The sequence below is a fragment of the Pseudonaja textilis genome, chromosome 1 (genome assembly GCF_049901715.1).
Source record: "Pseudonaja textilis isolate UNSWEBS1 chromosome 1, rPseTex1.2, whole genome shotgun sequence".
In the NCBI taxonomy this organism is placed as follows: Eukaryota; Metazoa; Chordata; class Lepidosauria; order Squamata; family Elapidae; genus Pseudonaja; species Pseudonaja textilis.
This window is the reverse complement of record NC_141990.1, coordinates 223,982,256-224,006,518: the sequence shown is the minus strand read 5'-3', so window position 1 is coordinate 224,006,518 and position 24,263 is coordinate 223,982,256. Positions and strand designations below refer to the sequence as shown.

General features: G+C 41.2%; 1 protein-coding gene across 2 annotated transcripts; it reads left to right on the top strand.

Moving 5' to 3' along the window:
* Window positions 1–674: 674 nt before the first annotated feature.
* SSH3 (slingshot protein phosphatase 3) lies at window positions 675–23,370 on the top strand. Of its 2 annotated transcripts, XM_026719616.2 has the most exons (14): window positions 675–982; window positions 5,013–5,050; window positions 7,518–7,707; window positions 10,669–10,787; window positions 12,484–12,555; window positions 14,897–14,962; window positions 15,396–15,590; window positions 16,010–16,103; window positions 16,354–16,482; window positions 17,630–17,676; window positions 17,967–18,113; window positions 18,790–18,990; window positions 19,471–19,906; window positions 22,311–23,370. In XM_026719616.2, the coding sequence occupies exons 1-14, from the start codon at window positions 917–919 to the stop codon at window positions 22,755–22,757; spliced, it is 2,247 nt and encodes a 748-aa protein (XP_026575401.1). In that variant the 5' UTR covers window positions 675–916; the 3' UTR covers window positions 22,758–23,370. The 2 variants fall into 2 exon arrangements, with proteins under 2 accessions (XP_026575401.1, XP_087776792.1); XM_087920666.1 differs by lacking the exons at window positions 675–982; window positions 5,013–5,050; window positions 7,518–7,707; window positions 10,669–10,787 and adding an exon at window positions 11,681–11,793.
* The last annotated feature ends 893 nt before the right edge of the window (window positions 23,371–24,263 follow it).

Sequence of the window (24,263 nt, the reverse complement as noted above, 5' to 3'; positions counted from 1 at the left end):
AATAGTAACATGAACAATGCAGCAAGGCATAGATGGCTATAGTTATAACAAGCCACACTCCAGGGACTTCTTTATTTTAAGCCTGGGATAAAATTTCAAAATCCAGGAGCAGGACCTCCCTCCCCCAACCACGTCAAGTTTAGATAGGGAACTTTTCCTCTTCTCATATTAAAGGAACAGTGTAGCTTCTTCCTCAGTGTCTGTTAGGTACGGAAAGCCTAGCAATCGGGAGGGGGGGGTGTCCCCTGAAAACGACCTGTAATAATTAGACCCTGTTACAAGATTGCTCTATTTCAGCTCCAGATTTTGTCCAATATCGTATAGTGGTTCTGGTGAACTTATAGGAACCTTCCCCCCCGCTTACGGGAGATCGCTTCAAGTGAGCCCTGTGGCTAACTTCAGGTATATGGGGGAAAGGTAAGCTCATTCCAGGCACAGGGCAGCCTGAAAGACTCTCCAGCCTTGCAGTTGCAGTTCTTCCACAGTATGAAGGGTCCGGCTTTCTGTAAAAGAAGCGGGGCTGAGCCCTGGCCCAAGATTAGGAGAACGGGACAGCGGAGATGGGAATTCCCTTGGGAAGCGCGTTCCCGTAGTTGCCACGGATTGGCACCTCCTCCGCCTCCTCCTCCCCCAGCCGCTGGTCTTTCGCCACTTGGGCCTGTTCCTTTAAGAGCCACCCCCGATAGGACGTACTCGGTGTTACTTTGCAGACTATATCCGTGCGCTTGTTCGTCGGAGTGGCTGGACGAAGGAGCAGAAAGTTTGCGGTTGGCAGGCTCCCACCCCGGGATGAGTGAATGAGTGGCCCGCTACTCCCGCCCCCTGCAGACGGTTTGCGGCGGCGTTGCGCTGGCTCCGAGTGGCACCGTCTCAGTCTCCCCCGGAGCGGAGGAAAGGCGCAGGAGTTCGTCCGCGCATGGCGCTGGTTACCGTCTGTCGATCCCCATCGGGGAGTGGCCACTCGACCCCCACCGGCTACAAGGTGAGCCCCCAAAAAAAAAACCGCCCCGTGCCTTTCACGTTGGACAGGACTCTCCAAGATGGTACAGTCCTACATTCCGTTCTGATCCCGCCGCCGACCCTCCTTTCAGACGCTCTTTCCACTGAGGACGTTCACGGTCCTCCTGTCCCCGTCCTTCCTTTCTGGGACTGGCGACTGAGGATGTTTGAGCGCCTGTCCTACCTGGGCCCCTTCCCTGAATGTATTTGGCTTCCATCTGTCTTACTGGTCACTGCAAACTGTGAGCAGGGTTTTGCAGAGAGTGGCTTCAGAGTTCACCATCTTGTTCGTGAAAAAAACGTGTACTTGCAGTTCCCTTAAGGGGCAGTTCTTGGAAGAAAGGCAGGGAAAACAAAATCTGAAGGGTCAGGGGAGAGATTATCCGATTTTAGCAGGCCTCTCTTTTTTCCTCTGGTACTGTGCATGTAGAGAAGCAAGCCGAGCTGGTGGATGGAGAGAGGAGAGGGGGAGTTTTGCCACACTCTAGGCAAAGTCTTTTCTCCTGGCTCCCTGTGGATCCACTCTCCCACTTGCAGTATGGAAGATAGATGCAATCATCCATTTTGCTTTACAATTGCCAAAAAGTATCAAAAGGGAGATTTTTAAAATATATATATATATATTGGCTACAGCTTCAATTTCTTTAACATTAAAATGCCATTTAAAATATAAAAATAACACTGGAAAATATCTGTGACATCCATGTCTATAGTATAGAATACAGGATAGACATCTGGAAGTTATTTTGGGTGATCAGATGCACAGGGGCACTGTGTGGACATGTGCTGAAGGAGTAGCCTTGGCTTCTGCCTTGCACTGGGTGCTTAGAAGATGAGAAGCCTCCTGAGCAATCCAGCTGCTGGAAGCCAATTGGTTTGAGCACCAGTCCTCTTGACTGCAAGGGTCAAAACAAAAACAAGGAAGTGATTTAGCTGCAAAAATACAATTTATAATGTGTCCATGGATGTCTTTTCCAACAGATTATAGTGGTTTGTTGAGAGGTGCTTCCCTTCTCTTCTTCCTAGACTGCTGCATTTCTAGCCTGTCCTTGTATGGAAACAGTTTAGGATACTTGTCAAATTGTGGCCTTTCCTTGCATTCCCATTAATATACTATTTTCTCTAATCAGTTTTCAACAGCCCAAGTTTCTGTGGGAGAAGTAGGCACTAAAAGCTGCTTGTCAGTAAGTTTCACAATATACTACTTCCTGTCAGCTCCTGACAGACTGCAACGTCAGAGACCAAGGAGTACTGCAGAAATATCTGTTGCATAATGTCCTTAAAGAGGAAGACTTTCCAGTCCATTATACCAATGTTGGGATAGAGCTTTGGGCTTTTTGCACCAGAGCACCTATGCTTGAGCTTACATCTCAAGCCTGACAGTCTGTGGGATGATCTTGAGTTTCAAGTATAATTAGACATTGTGCAAAGAACTGGCAATTAAGAAGTGGCACAAATGCTGTTTGTTTGCTATTTTTCCCTGGTGCTTAGAAATATCACAGGAAATTGCCAACAAAATAGGAAGCACATAGATAAGATTATGCGAGAGCTGGAATTCAAGGCCAATCTAGGAATCCTGAAAAGGAGATAAGAGACAAGCAAGGTAACAGCACCTAGCTGGCCTCTGAATATCTGTTTCCAAACCTTTGGAAGAATTCCTGTTTTTGTGAAGCTATGGCATAGAAAAGGAGTATACAACTTGGGGCCTGCCAGGGCAATTATAAAGCATCAGCCAGATATTGGGGCATACTTGGTACTTGATTTGCTTTTGCTACTTACAAACAAGGAAAAATTGTTAAATGTGAGTCTAACACTGTCTAATTGGAACTGGGGTGGGATTAAAATTTCTTAACAACTGGTTCTGTGGGCATGGCCTAATTTGTGGGTGTAGCTTGGTGGTCATGTGACTGGATGGCCGTGGCTTGTATGTAAATATTGTAAATATATATGTAAAGATTGAATTTTTTTATTTAAAAAAAGAGCAACTTTTACCCAAAATCAGGCAAAGTAGGCAGACAGATTGAGCTGCTTGCAGAATCACAGCTTCACTCGCAGATCTACCTTTCTGCAATCTGCTGCCTGAGTCTACACTGAAAAAATAGAAGCTTCAATCCTAAGGAAGGTTCAGCTCTGCTCTCAGGCCACTTCTCCCTCCCACAACCCCCTGAATACCACCCTTGACTGGGCCTCAGGGAAGCCTCCTGGGTGGGGAGGGGATAGGCCAGCTAGTGGTGTAATTTGCCAGTTCTCCGAGCTGCACAGAATCGTAACAACCGGTTCTATAGAACTGGTCCGAACTGGTAGAATCCCACCCCTGAATTGGAAGCATTTGACTTCACAGAGCAACAACATTTTTTGCTGGTAGAGAATAATGAGAACTAGAATAGCATCAGGACATGAGCCAGAAAGTTTTTTGTACCAGTCATGTCACATAGATGGGATCTTATTGTCCAGCCTTGGGCATTTAAAATGGGCAAACCATTCAGCCTCAACCTCACCATCTGCAATAATCGTATATAGGGCTGTTGAAGACATTGCAAAAATAATAAATATGCAATACTTTCAATTTGAAGAAAGTGTTAGTAGAATTCTAAAGGGTAACTAATGTCTGTTACATCATGCAACTTCACAAATAGGTCTCATTACTGGAATGGGGGCACCTTGGCCATGATTTCATGAAAGAGCATGTATTTCAGCCATTGATACAGATTAAGAATTAGCAAAACTATGAAGACAGTCACTTTTCTGTAAAACAAGCCCTTATTTGGATCCAAAGCAAAAATTAATACAGCAGTCTTGTGCTCTGAATTGAAATCTAATCATCATTCTTCCTTTTAATGATGGAGACAGAATTTCAAGATAGCAAAACAATCCATTGAAATGTCTTCTTATATTTACTTTAAAATTGTGTGCCGTCCTTCAAAGAAATATATTTTTACTTCTAATGCATAGTTGTTTTCTGATATTGGTTTATCATAAAATGAGCTGGATTTGTAGCATCCCATATACAAATAGATACTTTAAATGTTTAATATTTCTTTAATTAAGAAAGCTTGGAAATATCCCATGGATCTGGACCTGTATCATGAAAGTGTAGAACTGATTGGAAAGTGAGACATTTGGATTTAAAGTTTGTTGTTGTTTTTGTCAAGTAAGTTTCAAGCTCTTTTCATGTCAGCTTAAATCGGGAACCTGCTAGTGTTGCTATGAAATAGTAGAAACACGGGTGCTTAGTAAGATTTCCCAGGGGGTGGCATTAATTGCTGCCATAGACGACATGCCTCCTTCCTTGCCTCCTTCCTTCCTCCATGTCTAGCTGAACAAGCACAGCAAATCATCTAAGAAACAGGCTATAGATTGGGGGCCCAGAGTTCTGCAATGGAAGTCCTGTGAATGTTCAGGATTCTAGATGAACAAAGCAGTCCCCCAAAGTATCTGCTTTTGCCACAGAGGTATTAGGAATAGGAACATTATGTCATGCCAAGTTTTCTCATGCCAAAGCCAATGGCAGAAATAGTTGCTTGATGACTCCACATGTTTGGATTAGACATTGTTTTCTTGGTACAAAGGAAATTCTCAGACCACTACTAGGGGTAGATCCTATCAGTTATGCCTATTCGGTATTGACCCTTGATTTAAGCACCTAACAACAGTGTAGAATAGCCTTTGATTGTGGGAAATGTGAGCTTACCATTCCAATTACGTTTGAGGAATGGCTTGTTTAAATTATGAGATTGCACAGTTAATTGTTTAATGAGCCATGTTGATTTGTTTTGTGTTAGTTTATGTTAGGATTTAAGTCATGTCCTGCATTGTAGATCAAGAGACTTACTAAGTTTTAAGTGAAAGGCAACCTCTTGTGTTTCCTGTGGTTGTTGAATTAGAATTCAGAGCTTCTGCTTAAGAGACCAAGTGAGGGATATTGATGTTAGGTGTGACAAGTGAGCACTTCTTTTAACGGCAAACATTGTAATCTGGAGAGAAATGGTAATCAACCTGGAAATCCCTTGCAGGATGAAGATATTCCCAGAAGACGACAGTTGCAGCGACGGTAAGTAGTCATTGTTTTTAATATTCTTTATATAATATTTTTGAAAGGTTCTAGGTGAGCTATAGGTTTTCCAGGCCCTGCCTTTGAAAATTTTCACACTTTTTTTCATCATAAAAATTTAACTGTGATGCCTCCAATGAGCAACTGTTGAATGTGCTATAAAAAACAAATACACCACATACCCTCAGAGTATGGAGATAGATGGGTCCTTTTTGAAACTTTAAAGAAATTATTTTAATTCTTAAGTTGCACGGTGAAGAAATGAAGAAATATGCACATACTGTATGAATGTTCCTGAAATGCTTGTTTAGGAACTGAGTAATTTTGCTATTCTTTGTCAGGAATATACCAGCACTAAAAAAAGCATGATTGGAAGAATGTGCAACCATCTGAGATTTTTTTAAAAATAGAACAGATTGTTTCAAATTGCTATGGAAAGGGTATATCCAATTTGCTAAAGACAAATAGCATTCAGGGAATTAAAAGTCCAAATACTGATCATAAGTATATTGGAGCCAGAATCATATTTTTTCCCAATCAAGAATACAATATTATAACAGGCCTCCCCTTTCTGTTTTGGACTGATGATCAGTTGAATATTTTAGAGCATATAATGGACACTGTGACAAAATGGCTGCTAGGGACATGCTTGCCTATTCATAAAATGGCTGCCATGAGTACATAACCATAAACCATATTTATTGATTGGTTGGTTGATTAATCAAAGCACTAATTTATCAAAACTCTGTGTGCCATCTCTATATCTTACTCCCCTAATACTCTATACCTTTCCATACTAGCTGTCTCTTTTTCAGGGTAGATAACACGGTGCCAAAGAGAGACTGTGCACCACTCACCCACATTTTTCTAAAGTATTTATGGAGCCAAGAAACTTTTGGATATAAAGATAATGGTGGAGATTAGTGCCTTGAATGTAGCATGCATGCTCCCTTGCCTTTCTTCTTTGTAATAAAACTAGGTCTTAAAAAAAATTATATCCAAGATGTGGCCAAAAAGGGGTTTTATAGGAAGGTTGATTTTCATAAGATCAATGTTAAAGATCTCTCTCATAGGGAAAATTCTTCACTCTGCAATGCAGAAGTGTGATAGTTTCATATTGATTACTGAAATATATGCTATAAAAGAAAATTCTTAAGAGACAAGTATAGAAAATAGGATAACATATCCTCCCAATTTATATATATGGAAATATATTTATATTCCATTTCTAACAGTATCAGAAAGGTCCCTAATCAAAACAGAATGGAGTTCTCTCTCCCCCTCTGAAGCAATATTTACTATTTTTCAAATAGACTATTTTTCTGGTAGGTGTTGATTAGTGAAAAAATGAAACCATTAGACGAATGTTGCTTCTTTATTTTAAATCTTCATTTCCAAATAGCTCTGCTTTTAAAAAGATGTAGAGGCATAGTTGCCCACGTTCCTGTGTGTCACTGTAGGAAGCCCTTTAGTTCTTTTCCCTTATTTGTCTTTCCCCACATACTTTTATAGAAATATAAGTGCCCCAAGGTGAGGGTGGTTTGTACCATAACCTCTTGGATAACTTTAAGAAATGTCAAACAATAAAACCTAAAACTAAACAATACATAGATATTTAATATGACTCCTTCAGTCTTCGTTATTAATTAAGTTTGGACTTTTTAATATATTCTTTATAGGGAAAACCTATTTGTTTTTGTTTTGGCTTTATTTTATTTTCAAAAACAACTATTCTTTTAAATTCTTGATCATGGAGGTTAATGCGTCAAGCCAGCAGAGTTTTTATTCATTTTCCTTTGTATACAATAGCTGACTGATTACAGGCAGCCCTTGACTTATGCTTATAATAGGCGCAAATATTTTGGTTGCTAAATGCAGCAGTCATTAAATGAGGCATCATGTAATTACTTTGCTTAGTGACCAAAATCCTGGCATTCCTGGCTGCCATTGTTAAGTGAGAATTGCAAGTTGTTAAGCAGATGGAGCCCCAGGTAAGGAGCACAGGGGTGTCCCAGGGGTGCATGGGGGAGGCCCTGGGAGGTCAAACACAGGCCGTGCATGAATTGGAGGTGCTGCTGTGTGGTGCAAGTGCAAGGAGGACAGGGAAAGAAGCCATAGCCACCTCTGGAAGCCTCAGTGCTATACCCTGGTACAGCAGCACCGTGAAAAGGTGCTACACCTCAGGTTGAACACCTGAAAAGCAGCCTCCCACCGGATCCAGCACCAAATGCCTGGGAAGCCTTCACAGTGCAGCAAAATGGTACCATGCTAGGGAAGTACCAAGCACCCAAGAAGTTCCAGTGACATGATACGAAGCAGTTGTCCCCCTCCCCTTCCTTCTTTTTCACATTTCTAAACTTTCCCTCTACTTGAAAGCAGCCATTCTCCCTATTCTCCAACTAGTGCATGGCTTAAGCAGGTCTTTCAACATGAGTCTTTTTTTTTTTAATCACCTGTTCTTCTTCAGCCACAGTTTTGTCATGGTCAAAGGAGCTGCTTTACTCCTGCCGGAAGAAGACAAGTTGGAGGCCGTCCAGGAGGGTCCAGCAACCCCCCTAGATCAAACACCTAAAAGTGAAGATGCTATTGCTGGGCAGCAAGAACTGCACTTACAGCAAATGGTGGGGCTGCTGCGGCCAGAAGACGCCATCCAGCTGGTAAGATTGTTAATGACAGGAAGAAGGGATGCAAACTAGTGGCGGTATTCAAATTGTTTTACTACCAGTAAATTGTTTTACTACCAGTGGGTGTGGCTTGGTGGACATGATAGGGGAAGGATACTGTAAAATCTCCACTTCCACCCCACTCCAGGGGAAGGATAGTGCAAAATCCCCATTCCCTCCCCACCCCACTAACCTGCTTTCCAGCTCTGTTCTCCTGTGCAGGGCAACAAAAGAAGACCCAACCAATCAGCTGGGACTCGGGAGGCAGAGAATAGATGGGGTGGGGCCAACCAGAAGTGGTACTTACCAGTTCTCCCAACTACTCAAAATTTCTGTTACCGGTTCTCCAGATCCTGACAGAAATGGCTGAATACCACCTCTGATGCAAACAACAGTGTAAATGTAGAGACTGGAAAAGCATTGCTACTTGAGTCTCAGGAAGCCAGAAGTTTAGGCAGTAATGTCTTCCCACATTTCTTTCTACAACTTCATACTCCAGTGATGTTTCTGATTACAATTCCCCATTTTGTTGTCTGATTACTTAAGATTTGGCATTCCTGGCAGACCAGCTCACTTTGCCAATCAAACTAAACTAGGAAGCCAATAAGGTTTTCCCTGACCTATCTTGTTTAAGGAACAAAGAGATTCCTTTCCTGCTGAGCCCCCTTCAATATTCCAGGATGCTCTGCTTTTCTCTGTGACATAGCAAGGAACATTTCCCTGATCTTTAACTTAATGTTCGCTAATACAGCAATTAGTAGTGAAAGGAGTGGCTTTGCACTGTAGAAACATTTTTTGTTTTTTATAAGAGACTAGTGGTTGCCTGCTTTTCCGTAATGCAGTAAAACCTGCGTCTGAACCATATCATTCAAATTGCAGGTGAGGTTTCATATACTGTAGCTAAATGCATCTCCAGGATGGCTGGAATTAACTCCATTTAAAAATACAGAAGAGTTTTGTCCTCATGTTCTCTTTTGTGCTCCCCCCCGCCATACACACACATTCCATCATGCAAGTTGCCTTCTGCAACTCAAGAAAAATTCCCTTAAGAAAAATTCTGGAGAATCCAGATTGCTTCCCAGGCTGATTCAGACTTTCCAAGTTGCTTCCTTCTTCATATTACTACTTGTTCATGACCTGAAATAGCCTGCTTTTTCCTATCTCCTGTTGTGATGCAAAACCAGAACTGATGCTACTTGGCAGTCTTGTGAGAAATAAACTCAGCCCTGTCCACCTTCTGGGACTCTCTCTTCGGGTGCTCGTTGTCCTTCGGGTGGGGTGGGGAAGAATTCCTCCCCGTTTGGAATTTGGATGTCAGACATTCAGCCAGGAGCTCAGCCAGTTCCCCATTTATGGCCTGTGGGGCTCATCGTCTCTTGGGCGGGCAGCCAGAGCTGGCGTCTCTGCTGAGCCTGATCCAAGTTTTGTCTCTGAGGCCTCTGCTGGGAGATTTCCAGATGGGCTTAAATAACTTTTGTTTTCCTTTTTTCGTCTTCTTCCTAGAGAGTGAGTCATAGCAGCTTCCAAGCATCAGGAACAATTTCTTTCAGGCAGTGGCTATTAAGTTGTGTTCTGATAGACCCCGACTCCTTTTGGAAGCTTGCCAGGGTTGTTCAGTTAGGGGAAAAAAATTATAGTGGACACATGACTACTCTGAACATCAATTGGTTCTCTATTGTGGATCTTCCCCTTGCCAAGTGAAAAATGAATCAAAATATGAATGAACATCTGTTGGGGGTCCTCTCAGTTCAGGAGCCCCAAGGATTTTGTCCGGCGCTTCCACATCTAGTTTAAGAACCTTTGCAAAGCTGCTGGTTTTCCATGTCAGCTGCTAGCGTAGAACTCGTCACCAAAGGATTTGTAAAACCTAGGCTGGAATCACACTTCATACTAAGTTGGTAATGATTCCCCAAAGGAGGAATATTCATTTTGTGCTTGTTTTCTGAAGATGCAGATACTTAAAGGGCCCATTTCATCCCTAAGACTTCTGATACCATCCCAAAATAGACCTTGGCCCTCTTCATTTTTGAAGTATGGCAAGGAGCAATTGCAGAGTGTGATTTTTTCCTGATTATCATTATTCGCACAAGATATTAATAGCCAGACTGGAGAGAAAAGTATAAAATACAGTAATAAATATTATTTAAAAGTTAAATAATATTTCTAAGGAGTTGATAGAGGAATTCACCTTTCCTTGTTTATCCACAATTAACAATTAAAATACGCCACTGCTGTACTAATACTATTAAATGTCTTGCAGATATTCATCATTTTAGAAGCTTAGCCACAGAGGGCTGTTAAGGAATCCCTTGAAATGGGTGTAAAATGTAAAAACTAGCTTGAATATACAATTGGTGTAGTACATTGTGTGAATGTACTGTAAAATTCCAGGCATCTTAACTTAGGAAAAAACAAAAGTTCTTAAGGATGAAAACTAAAATGAATTACAAACTTCTATAGTTCTATACCATAGTCTGACCTTTTAAATTTAAATCTTGACGCAGCATGATTTTACTGATACGATTTATACTTTTTGAAAATTAGTTTATAAACACCAAATGCAATGCAAAGCACACTTCAGCTTACTTGCAAACATGCTTCTTTTTCTAGATAATTTTTTTTTAAAGTTCTCAAACCACTGCTCTGGTTCCACTGTTGGAACTTGAGCCCAAGCTACCAAGAAGGAATGAGGTTCTTCTTTTCTTCTAGGACTAGCTAGATTCTGTACATATGTGTTGTTAACCATGATTTAGCATAAATCACGTTAGTTTTCATGTGAGCATAAACATGAAGTGAGGTTAAGACTCAGGGCTCCTAACGGCTTCCATTTGCTTCTGAACAAAATCCTTCTCCTGGATCTGTGGGCAGTACCACCACACATTTTCATGATGGAGATTGTATTGGTGTACATATGTCAGTGAAACATGCAAGACTAGTATGTTTTCTTCCTTGCAGGCTGTGAGACTGGAGTCAGCACGAGCTCATAGAATACGATACTTGTTGGTGGTTTCAGCAACAGAGAGGGAGAGCAAGAACGAGATGGTGCTTTTGGGAGTGGACTTCCCTGATGAAAGGTGAGGTGGCAAGGGTATGGTGGCATCAGGAAAACGAGAAGTATTATACTGAGAAATAGATAGAATGGCCAGATTTCACACATCACACAAACACACTTTAGTTTTGTCTCATCACGTGGATGAGCCTTGGTTTATAAATCTTAATTCTAGGCTTTCATCCATTCTGGTTTTCTCAGGGAACCAAATGCAGTGGATTAACTTGGCTCTACCTACAACTGAGGCTGCAGTTTTATCTGCCCTGGGAATTCCATTGGTTGATCTCTTACTAATCTGAGGTCCTTTTATAAGTTTTTCAGTAATAGCTGATAATGACAGAAAATGTCCTCGAAAGCAAAATCTATTTGGCCCTATTAACCATACTTGCTTACCTAAATTACTCTGGAGGTTAACTTTTTGATTTGTTAGGGTGAACTGGGAGTCAGATACCCTTGCCTGTCTATTGCAAATCAACCCATTGATTCCAATTTAGCCTGTTAGCCTGTCATGCCACATAATTCTACTTTCTAAGTAATGATCTGTGGAAAAATGGAAGAAAAAGAGAGGATATTCTTCAGTGTTTACTTTGAATCACATTGAAAAGCCAAATTTAACAATGTGAATTAATAAATGGAACATGAACTAAATGGTTGCAATATACTTAGGGCTGCCTGCCTCTGAAAACTATGCAGAAACTAAAATGCAATTGATATAAAGCGTGGCCTGCGTGCTGGGAAGTGAAAGCCATTGTGCCCATAGAACACCATGGTACTTTTCTAAAGGTCTACATGGCTTGACTTCTAGATATCTCTAGAATTAGGTCTTCAATCTACAACTGACCTAGCCCGACTGCACATCCCAAGGAAGGATATTCAAGGCCTCCTGTGTACAGGAAGTTGTTGAGGGGAAGCCTGGAGGTAAAGTTTCTCTGTTGCAGACCCTTCCTTCTGGAGTACCCTCCCCTAGAGGTTCAATTGGCAGCCACGTGATATAATTTAGAAACATTACCATTCCACAGAGACTTCAATAGGTAATTATAATTATCACCGCTGTGAAGGGGTGCCAGGGGATAATTATTGTAATGCAGTTTAATTCTTTTATTGATTTTGTGTTTTACTGTTTTGAGTAAATAGCTAGGAGTCATACTTGGAATTTGGTGCTATTATTAGAAGTAAACAAATGCATCTGTGGTCCAAAGTGCTCCAATACCTTTGTTCTCTTCATAAAAGTAGTTACATAGAAAAATCTTCATTAGATCTACCTTAGTTTTGCAGTTGTTCCTTGCCTCGTGCATTTATAGCCTACTATGTGTATTTTATTCCCTGGTCAAACCAGTTTGGCAGTTCATGGAGATTTTTTTCTCTCTCTTTCTCTCTACTGTTTTTTCAAAGTAAGTTCTTTCATTTATGAGTTCAGCTAGAAGCTAGTAAAGTTTGCTACAGCAGAATTTCAAATCAAGAAGAAAAATAAAAATGTTTTGTGTTTTCTTCTTAGCCACTACAAATACTTCCTGCCTGCATAATATAGTCTCTCTGCTATGAAACATCTGTTTGACTGAAAACTTGGTGATAATATTTAATTTTACAGTATTTATCAGATGATTATAAGTTTAGGAAACGATACAGATAAGGGCCAAAGAAACCAGTCTCCAAAGCAAACATGCTGTATAATGCTTGTTTTAGAGGCTCTCTAATTCCTTTTTTCTCTCTTTCTCAAACAGCTTGGCTACCTGCACACTGGGTATGGTGCTTCCACTTTGGAGTGACACACAGGTTTTCCTTGATGGCGATGGGTAAGAGAACAATTCCTTTATATCAGGGGTGTCAAACTTGTGGGCCAGATGTGTCATACATCCGGTTTAGTGAAGGGGGAAAAATCGTGTGACGCTGCCATGACAACACAAGTTTGACACTCCTGCTTTATATTATTCTATATAACTGCAATTTTTTTGTTTATTTTAAGTTTCTATTAGGAGCTTGCTTTGCATACATAAATAGACTGGGATAATGAAAGGTCATACTAGGTATATTTGGGGTTTTTTTTTATGCCACAAGTGTTCATATGGAATAAACAGGCGATGTCTTCTCTATTTCTATTGCACAAATTGAAGTGACATAAAGTATATTCTAAACCACTAAGAGATTTCATTTGTTTCTGGGTTAGATCCTATCACTTTTTATCTGATGGAACTGACCATTTCTGTACTGTATTTTTTCCATCTGTTCCTTTTTTAAAGATCCTTCCCTTCTGCTGCAAGTCACAATAGCACCCCCCCTCCAAAAAAACCTGATGAAATGTGATGTTATAATGCAATGGCCTTTTGTTCTTACATCAAGAACATGGGAAGCAAGTATATAAGTTACGTAGCTTTTAATTATTACAGTGCAAGTTATCTCATTTCCTTGCCCCCCCCAACATCTGTATCTTTCCAGAAGCTCCTTCTGATATACCTGCATTTTATTATATTTGTTGCCATTCCCAAAACAGCAATATATCACAATCACTCAAAAAAATTTTTTTAAAAAAAATCCCTAAATGGATTTACAGTTTAAAATTCAGTACAGTAGTAACCCCTGTATATAAACCACAATAAGCATAAGTGGAGGTAAAATACGTGTTAGTGTGGCAGGATTAAAAGCAGATTTCTTTAATTGTTTTACATGGCCGCTCAGCTCAAGTACATGATTCTGGGCAGCTAACAATATTTAAAAACAATAACAATGATATAATGAAATAAATAACATAAATGGCAATCAAGAAAAAAAACCCACACTACCACAAATAATTATAATAATTAACACAATCAAGAAATGACTCACCCACATTGTCAGAGAATGACAAAATCAAGCCTTTGTGTCCTTGCAAAAGGCTAGTAGGGGTCGGGTGAATCTGGTTCTAGTGGGATGATGTTCCAGCAGTCAGGCCCCACAACAGAAAAGGCTCTCGTTCTGTAAGTCTTGCAAGATAGACCAGAAATACAATCAGAACTACTAGCTCTATCTTCATTGTAAGGTTTTATTAACAGAACCTTGCAAAACTGAAAGTATTTCCTCTCCTCTTTTTCTTCTACTCTCCAGAAAACTAGGGGGGGGGTCCATCCTGAAATGTTTCCTATGCCCCTCCAATCCTGTGGACTGAGATATCTTTTACATGCTGGTTTCCCAGTTTATGGTTTTCTCTCCTGTCTCCCAAGGTCATTCACTCATACTGTTACACTTCCAGGGTCCGATTAGGTAGAACTTTTTAATGCTTCTCTTGCCAGATCTAATGGGACACGTTGATATAACTAGGAGAAATGGTCATACCGTTCATGTTGTAGGTAGGAGAGCTTGAAATCATAGATTTTTTTTTCAAAATTCTAGGACCAGAAATATTGGCCTGTTCAGGATTTTTTTAGAAAGCTGCCCCTCTCTAACATTCAGAGAAGTGATTGGTGGCAATGCAAAGAATGGGAAGAACTGAACAGCAGGGAATTTCCCAAAACTTTCCCATGTTCAGCTGTGTCCAGGAAGCAGCCTTACTGCTAAGACACAGTAAAGGCACTTTGCGAAGACAGTGCTTTCAAAATTTTCCTCCCTCATTGGAGTTGCTTTGTGATTGAGCCCTCTCCCTTTATGCCCAAAGACACTGTGTATTCACCTGTTCTTGCCATTAATTCCATTAATTTTATCTTGGTCGCTTGCTTCTATAAAATCCTTTATAGTTAAAAAGAGTTTATATATTAAAACCAAGATGTTCTAGGATTATTTTGGATTTATTTATCCTTAGCATTCATGTGCCGCTGTTCAAAACCAGATTTTCCCAGACTGGCCCTTAGAACAACTACACAATTTAGAGAGCAGGGGAGGTAGGATTGACATAATAACTTTTAAGTGGTAAAATCTATTTTTTAGAAATCATAGATTAATTCTGTTGTCATTCCAAAAGGCAGACACAGCCTAGTTTAATTTTCTGTGTGTTGAGGGAGAATGTCCTTTTCCCCCCAGCTAAAATGGAATCTAGTATTTTAGGATATTTCACACCAGTTACACAACTGTCCAAACTGTTACATTTTTCATTACAACATTCCAGATATCTGCCTTCTTCCTGGAGTACAAAGTTACTTAAGAGTTGACTCTCCTATTCTTTTTTAGGGGCTTCAGTGTGACATCTGGGGGACAAACACGGATCTTTAAGCCCATCTCTGTCCAGACAATGTGGTGAGCAGGGTTCTTGATTAGATGAACAAATGTTTAAGATATCCACAGGGGGCAATAAATGAATATCAGGAAAGACACAAAGTATTATTGATGTCCCTCATGCTGTGAAGAAAAAAAGTTTTTTTACTTTTTTTATAATGACAGCAATAGCTTCCAAAGGGTTTAAAATGTCAAAGCAAAATTTGGAGTTCTTTAGCTGTCAATCATATTTATTTAATTTTTTTTAAAAAAATAACTGTTTAAATTTTATGATATTTACAAAGTATTGCAAATATATTCAGTTGTCCTGTACTCAATAACTGTATCTGAAAAATGAAAGGATGGGGCTAACTGCCATAGGTTACGGTAGCTGTTGGATGTGATATCTCCTGCTCTGAACACTTTTAAGTATGACTTCATATTCTCAGGATCTAATTGCTTTCTCTGCTCTCAGGTCAGCACTGCAAGTGCTGCACAAAGCATGCAACGAAGCAGTCTCCAACAACTACTTTCCTGGAGGGGGTGCATTGAACTGGACCGAGTGGTATCAGAAGGCTGTGAATTCTGACCAGAGCTGCATTAATGAGTGGCTAGCCATGTCTGACCTGGAATCTGTGCGGCCCACGTCTCCCTCTATCTTCTCAGACCAGTCAGTGATGCCCCCTTTTTCCCTGGAGTTAATTGTAGGCCTGTGAGGGTTCCTAGAAGGATTTTACACAGTACACTAATCCCAAACCCAGGCAACCTTTGGAGAAACATCCCAGTCAGTCTAGTGCATGCCATGCCCCATTTTTGAGTCTTGCCTCTGAAGTCCAGCCCAATAACCTAGACTGAAAAATTTCAGTGGGGGTGGGAGATGCTATTCAAATCCCATTATTAATCCTGTGGCTTTTTTTAGGCCTAAAGGAATAAATTACTGTAAGGAAATGTTAAGGTTCAGGATAATATTAGATTTATACCCCTGCAGCTGGGGAGGACGGGGATGGGTGTCTGTGTGGGAAACCTGAGGTGATGGTGTTGGGGACAGAATCTAGACAGCTTTGCCGACCCTCCATCTTTGTGCCTCAGGCGGACAGCACAGGACGTGACAGAGCGGACGATCCGGGCCAAGCTGCGTGAGGTGATGGGCACCACTGACCTGGAGAGCATCACCTCCAAGGAGGTGGGATGTTGGGACCAGAGGACCTTGGAATAGGAGGTGATGGGAGTGTGGGGGAAAACGGAAATGGCAAAGTGTGTGAATAGATGGGACTATGAGCACAAGAAACATGACAATTCTTAATAGGAAGAAAAAGGATTGGGGAGGATTGGCAAATATCTGGGAAGTCAGAATATATGGCAGGATAGTGAGTAGGAATGTGTGATTACGAAAAAAAACCCACGTGGAAGATAACATCAGTCATCTTCTGCAGATTCGTACAGAACTGGAGCAGCGGGTTGGCTGTAGTCTGAACGATTACAAGGAGTTTATTGACAACGAAATGTTGCTTATCATGGCACAGATGGATCGGCCTTCTAAGATCTTTGACTACCTCTATTTGGTAAGAAAATACAAGAGGGGGAACCCTGATGTCAACCTTCCAATGGTTAAGGATTACAATTGGTGCCTCTTGATTGGTGATGTAGAGGGAATAGGGAACAGCCTTGAAGGACTGAACAAATCTTTAATTAGCTGAGAGATCAACTGGGTTCTAAAAATGAAAAAAATAAAGCTATCTCGTTTCTGAGACTTGTTTAACTTTGTCCTATTTTCTAATAAATATCATTAAATGAAGCTCAGATTTAATGCTGTATTCTATTGAGTAGGCTGCCAAAGATTTGACAATGAAAGGGAAAAATTGGGATTTGTTTGATCTACAATGGAGTTGCCCCTGGGGAAATTGGAAACTGCTTCATTTAGGAAAAAGCTGGGTATGATTATTTTACTCTGCATACCCTGGGTATACATCCCAATTAACTCAATGGGGCTCACTTTTGAGAATATATACTTAGGATTGCATTGGTAGATGTTATAATTATTTCATTATACAACATATGGATGAAGCCTGTGCATGCTTCAGAAATGACCAGTAGTTACTTTGGAACATGTGGGAGTACTGTACAGAATCATTTTAAAGGAGTTGTATCTTTCAGATTTCTACATTAACCCAAAAGAAATGCAAAATACACATAAAAATGGTGTATCACCTGCGCCTTTAGTATATTTTTTTAAACAAATAACAAGTTTTCAGGCTTGTATGGAATCTGAAAAAAGTTATCTCTGCTTTTAAAACGTGCTTTCAGAACCATTTTCAAATGTGCACGCACACACATTTTTTGTCTCTCAACAAAATAGCAATTACAAACGGCATCCACATATTTTAGGTGGATGATTGGTGAATAAGTGATCAAGATGCAGTGTTTATACTTGTTAGCAAATTATTCCCTGCACATTTTCTTTAAATAGAACTTAAGGGGGCTTTGTGACATTTTTTTAACCTATATTTTCTCATATGGGATAGTATGAAAAAGTACTTTCTACTTTCTTCTGCTCTGAAATGTACAGAGCAGGAGGGCTTGTACCACTGACTTTGCTTAAAGTATAGTTAGGTTCTGAATGTACTGCTATAAGAAGTTCATAATGCACATAAATTAGTTAATAGCTTACACAACATGAGAATGAATGTGTGTCTCATATTGTTCTTACAGGGCTCTGAATGGAATGCAGCCAACCTTGAGGAGCTCCAAAAGAACAGGTTTGTAATCTTTTTAAGATGTTGCTCAGAATGCTAGAAGTTCATCCTTGGACTTTGAGATAGCTATTTACCATGCCGTTCAAGTCAGACTTGTTGGAAATACTTTCAACCCTTGGTTTAAGTTCCATCCTGAGACGCCATGTAATTTTGGAGGAAAATTTAGGAGACAGGGTAAGGCTAGGTAAATTGGGATAGAAGAAACTAGAAGAAATTAGGTGGATAGCAGTGATAAACAGTCTCCTTATGAGAGTGAATTGGGAAAGCTCACTTGATTTCTTGCCTATCTTTAGAGTCACCCATATCCTCAATGTGACTCGTGAGATTGACAACTTCTTCCCAGAGCATTTCACTTACATGAATGTCCGTATCTATGATGAAGAAGCCTCACAACTACTGCCATACTGGAAGGAGACCCACAACTTCATTTCAGATGTTCGGTGAGAATTGGGCAGCAAGATGATTGTCATACACAAACATGATTGAACTGCCGTGTATTGTAAAGAGTTTAGTTTAATTTTTCCCTAATGCAGTTAATAGTACTCTGTGCACTGGAGCAAGCTTTAGTGTTTGTGTGGAATAATTCAATTAAGAAAGCGTTTTATAAGAAACATAATCTCCTGTGAAATGTTATGTATGCATATATCACATTTCAATAGCTATTTGAGAGGATCTGCAAAACTGGAAAAAGTTTTTCCTTTTGCCTCTTTATTCACTCTTCTTTTCAGCATAGGCTGAGCACATCTCCGTATTTTATTTAGAACTGATGCAGGCAAAGAGCTACATGTGGATCTCTGAGTTCAGTTTTGCAGAAACGGTTTTTGACACAAACCACAAGGAATTATATATGGGAACAAGGGATAGATAATCCTTGCCTAATTTGTCACAGCCACTTGTTTAAAAAAACAAGAAAGCTATCCCTGACTCGGGATCTCCATCCTTGGTAGGAACAATCTCTGGAATAACCAGATTCCTTTCCAAAGCCGTACTCAGCATTGCTCACTTCTTATCATAACATAACAATCTGTACTTAAGAAAGTCAACCAAGAACCTGGAAGTCCTTTCTGTTCTGGGTATTGTGGTAGTCTTGTTTATGACCATGATTCTCCCTCACAGGACCCAAGGCTCTCGGGTATTGGTGCACTGCAAAATGGGAGTGAGCCGTTCGGGCTCCACGGTGATTGCCTATGCTATGAAGGAGTACGGCTGGTCGCTGGAACGGGCTCTTGGTCATGTGCGAGAACGGCGACCAATTGTTCACCCCAATCCAGGCTTCATGAGACAGCTGGAACTTTACCAGGGCATGCTGGATGCCAGGTAATTAGAAGGGAAGAGGATATGATTGATGGGCTGATACATATGTAAAGGACAAAGGATGTGGAACGATATCCAGTTGCATGATCCAACCTTTCTACTCAAATCAGTTCTCCTGTCCTATACCGTTTTACAGGCAAATCTGCACAATGGTAGCCTTTGGAAATGGAAAATTTGCCTGAATAGGGCTATATAAATAGGGTTCTAATTATTATGTTCCCTTCCATTTGTGTGGATTTTGTGGAAATATCAGTGGGAAGCAGCTCAAAAAGGCACTTTTGGAAGGAACAATCAAGCAGTGGCAAATTTATTTTACAGTTATCTCCTGTGACTTCATTATAGGTCCATATATTATTTAGCTCTTTATGAAAGATAGTAAAGGATTCCTTACTCACCTGCCATTGTCAATCTGCTACATGCAGGAGGAAATCCTGTTCCTCTTTACATCCCAGAATGTCAGACCCTTCTCATGTTTCTATGCAGCCGTCACAGCAGCCTATGGGAACAAAAGGCGGGAGATGCCCCCTCAGGAGGATCTTCTGATATAAGTGATGCCAGCAGTGATCATTCTGGGAGCCTGGAGTACGAGACCCTGAGCAGCTCAGATGAAGAACCAGAAGTGCCAGTAACTACTCCCCAGTATTGTTTTCGTCCTTTACATGAGCCTTCTGAGAATCCCAGTTATCCCTTGCCTCTCTCAGGCAGCCCCATGCTCAGTCTTCAGGCAATAGAAGAACCTGGGGCATCAGATGATTCAGGAGCTGAGGAGGTGCGGAGACACCTGGCTACCATGAAAGTACCCGAGAAGCCACCCATACTCCGACGGGAACGCATTAATCTTTATGCAATTATGCGCAGCATCAGTGAGATGGATAGCCCAGAACACACTTCCGTGACAGAGGGCACACCTGAGGAAGAGGTATGGAATCATGCAAAGGTACCTGCGCAGGAGTGAATGGGGAGCAGAAAAGAGATGGGGTGCGTCTCATGATAATGGTGATAAAAGGAAAGGGACCAAATGCAAACCCAATTTCAGCCAGTCCTTGAGTATTGAAGTTTTGCCTTTAAATGAATCTAAACTCCAGCTCCTCTTTAGGACAATGATGGTTTATCCAATATAGCATCAAACAACAAATACTCTAATCAGGCAAGAATGGCTAAAAACCAGACAAGGTTAGAGTTGGGTTTGAGTTTGATCCCTTTTATCACCATTATCATGAGACACACCCCACCACACCCAGGCCTATACTCAGTTCTAATTCTGGCCACGCCTAACCCATGATCCCTAAATGCTATTAACCCTATAACATCTACATCCCTACCCTATTCCGACCCTCATTAACTGATCCCCACCTGGTGCCACCTTCACCATGTTTTAACCTAAGTCCTAATTACCACCTATATGTGCCCCAACCCACTTTAACAATATGCACAACATCAATAAAGAGCCAGTTCCAGCAGCCCTGCAGTTGTTGCAGACTCCATCCTCAGCTCTGCTGAGTCATTCCAAAGCCATCGGCCAGCACACAAGCAGAAATACAGATCTGGCAGCAGCAGAGATAAGGTGACATGGCCAGACTTGCTGCAAAGTATATTCGGAGCTGACGGGCTCTGGGTGAACTCAGAGCCTGACACTTTACAACCTAGAATAAAAGAAGGGAGTAAAACTGACATCAGGTATTTATTTAAAACATAATGACTTCCAGTAAAATAAATCTTGAAGTGGTTTACAATTAGAAATACAATTATATAAAAAATAGGGCAAACCAATAAATAAAAGCATACTGTTAAGAAGATGATATTCTTTAGTTAATGACCATTTGTTCAACAATCATTCTAAATTACAAAGCTGACTGAGGAGACTGACAGCTGATCCTCAAAACTGTGGCCATCACAGCATCCCTACAAGCCTGTGATTGCCATTTGTGCCCTTCACTGCTGGCTTCCAACAAGCAAAAGTCAATAGGGAAGCTGGCTGGAGATTTCAAAAGGCAATTCCATGAATTGTGCCTAACAACCACTCCTCCTAAAAGAAGAATATGTGCTCTCTTTTTGTATTAAAAATAGTAAAACATGAGACACAATTCAAAGCAAACATGAACATGACCTCACCTGAGCAAGCACCTTATCAAGAGTTAAAATTAAACTAACCTTCCAAAATCCGAAATAAAGGACCTGCTACAGATTGGACTGTCAGAACTAGAATCTAAGTAATGAATTTGATTGATTATACTCTAGAAGGCTCTAAGACCCTCTCCTATTAAGATTGTGTATGATGATTTGCTGCGCCAGATTCTCCAAAGTCCCAAATCAATGCATAAATGAAGATAGGTGGCATTTCTGGGGCAGAGAGTTGCATTACTCTAATAGGTCAGGTCAGGGAAAGGATTAGAGTAAAATGAATGGAGATGGAGTCAGACTTAAAACAGCTTAAGTGTAAAATTATTCAAATAGATCAGGGCTGTCAAACTCCTAGCCCACGGGCCAGATGCGTCACGTGCTGGCCATGCCCACGGCTGGTTTAACGAAGGGGAAAAAAGTTCTGATATGTCACGTGACAACACCGTGATGCTGTGAGTTTGCCACCACTGAACTAGATGCTTCTACGAGAGAATAAAAGCATGCAAGCCCTGGCAGTAGCTGCCCAGTGTTTTGTTTCTAAAATGAAACTGTTCTAAGCCAGTTGCATAGAAATGTTAACCAAGAGCAATGGAATGTGGAAGCTAAAGTGACAGAGGAAGTAGTAGTTTTAACCAGGGATCCCCAACCCCCACTACCGGGCTATGGCCTATTCAGAATTGGGCTGTGTGAGTTGTTGCACACATGCACATGAACTTGCACAAGCAATGGACTGGCAGGCACTTGATGTGCACCCCAGCCTGCCACTCGTGCAAGTTGAGCTTTGCACATGCATTACTTGTGCCACTTGTGCAAAGGCTGCATGCGAGCATGCCCACCAGCCCACCTTTCGCATGGCCAGCCCTCCCCCCCCCAAGTCAGACCACCAAGCCACAAAGATTGGGGACCACTGGTTTTAACCATTTAATCATGCCAACTCTTGGTGACTATAGGCAAGTGCTCTCCATGCTACCCTGTCAAGCACAGCTTCTTTTAGTTGTTGGATGTTCATCTTTGTATCAGCTTTGATGGTATCAAGCCAGGGTGTTCTTCACTTGCCCCTTCTTCTTGATCCACTAACCATTCCTAGCACTGACCTCTCCAATGAATGTGCATGACATGGCCAAAGTAAAGACAAGATAAATCAAAGAGCATCCAATGTAGTTGGTGATGTGCAATTCAATGAGCTCTTCCTCTCTCGGCAGGTATTTCTTCATGCTGAAAGGAAGACCTGTGAACTATCATCCCAAAGTGAAGAAAATGAAAAGCCAGTTACAGCAAAATCGTCTCTTCCAGGAGAGCAGCAGGCATATGGACGCAGGCCAGGGCGAAGGGGACGTAGCAGAGGTTCCAGAGTCCATGCTCAGCCTTGCAAACAGCTCTCGTACCACCCGGCACCAGGCAAGGTGCATAAAGCTGTTCGGCACATGGAAGGGTCTGGCTCATGTGGGCGCAAGGCCCCCTTGCAGCACCGCCTCTCAGTGGCTCAACTGGCTGATGCTGCCCTGGTGGTGAGTCGGACCAAGGAATTTGAGGGACAGATAAATCCTGAAATTCCCAAGAAGCTCCAATTGCCATCTTCCTTGCCGTGTTCCAGGTCTCGACAGGTTGTGCGCCAGGCCAGTGTTGACATGGACCCTAGTTCGGTCTGAAGACCTTTTCTCTGCCTTTCCCCCTTTCTACTGTCAGTAAACAAAAAGTTTTCATGGAATCCCAAGACTGAAGGCACATTTGTGATACTTAGCCTGAGGGAATACATTTTCTGTACACTGCCTAGGAGGAGAGAACTTCTTTACTCCTAAAGGAAACCACAGCTGCTTTCCAAGTGCATTTTTTCTCCTTTCTATGGGAAATGGCAGCATGGGTGTGGAAAGGACCAGTGTTGCTTTTGGGTTAATCCATTTATGTGTTACTGACCTAAGGGCCCTGATGATGTCACAGTTTTAAGTTTCATATGGCAGGGCTGTTTGTCTTTTAATTTGCTTTGACTGCCCTCATATTCTGTTCTTCCCCAATCTGGTATTTTCCGGTTTAATGGACTAGAATTCTGGTCATCTTCACCCAGCACAATAGTGGAAATTGTAGTCAGACAGGAGGCCTCCAGATGGGCCAAAGGTTGTTTTACAGAAAAGGTTTAAGACTGAATCCTCTCACTGTGATCCAAGTGGGGAATGAACTACTCTTTATTTTTGTGTAACTACAGTTACTGTGCCATTGCCAGCTTCACACAGCCTGAAAATAAAGTTCATTCGTTTTCCACTTGGACATCTCAGGTTTTGTTTCTTCTTTTGAAGCATATCTCTGTTCTTAATCCTAACCAAACCCTAACCAAAGTAAAAGGGAAAGAGAATAGTTTTTCTTCCTTAAAGTAATGCTGTTCACACCTGAGGCTCTGCAAATTGATAAAAACTAGCTGGGTTGCTTTCATTATTTTCCTGATGGGGCTGGATACTTCATACTAGACCACACTTTGTCTGGCTAGGCTTCACCTGCTGTGTGACCTCCAATCCTACAACTATGGTTTGTTCAAGAAAACATGGTTAAAACAAACCATTGGTGAGCAGCCTGTAAGTGAATTTAGTCTGTAAGTGAAAACACAACCCATGGGACAAACAGCAACAAAAGCATCCCACAATTAACAGAATGTGAAGCAAATATTGGGTTCTTCACAGCAGTTTATGAGATTACACTTGTCCAGGCTTATTAGTGAAGCAAAGCTGTTCAAGCCTGGTTCTGATCAAAGTTAATAATAACTGGACCTGTTAATACATTAATACCTCACTCATTATTAGTTGTGAGAAGTTCAAGAAAGAACTGGATTCATTGTATCTATAATGAACATGAAGTAAAACATCTGTGGAAGAAAAAGTAAATATTTTGATACCTGTGTTCCATTGTTGCAACTTTCTTTGGAATTTGTAGTCCTGTTGGGTTGTGCCCTTATGCCTACTGATAAGTACAGACATACAATAATCAACTGCATTGCTGGAGTGGGAACGGCCTGGTAGAAGTCAGAAGCAAAACTCTCCCAATATTGCCCTGCCACCGTGCCTCCCCTGCTTTCTGTGGGCAACTAATGCTTCTACTTGGGAGTTTTGCTTCTGACTTCTGCCAGGAAGTTCCCACTCCAGCAATGAAGTGTATGGTCCATCCAATCC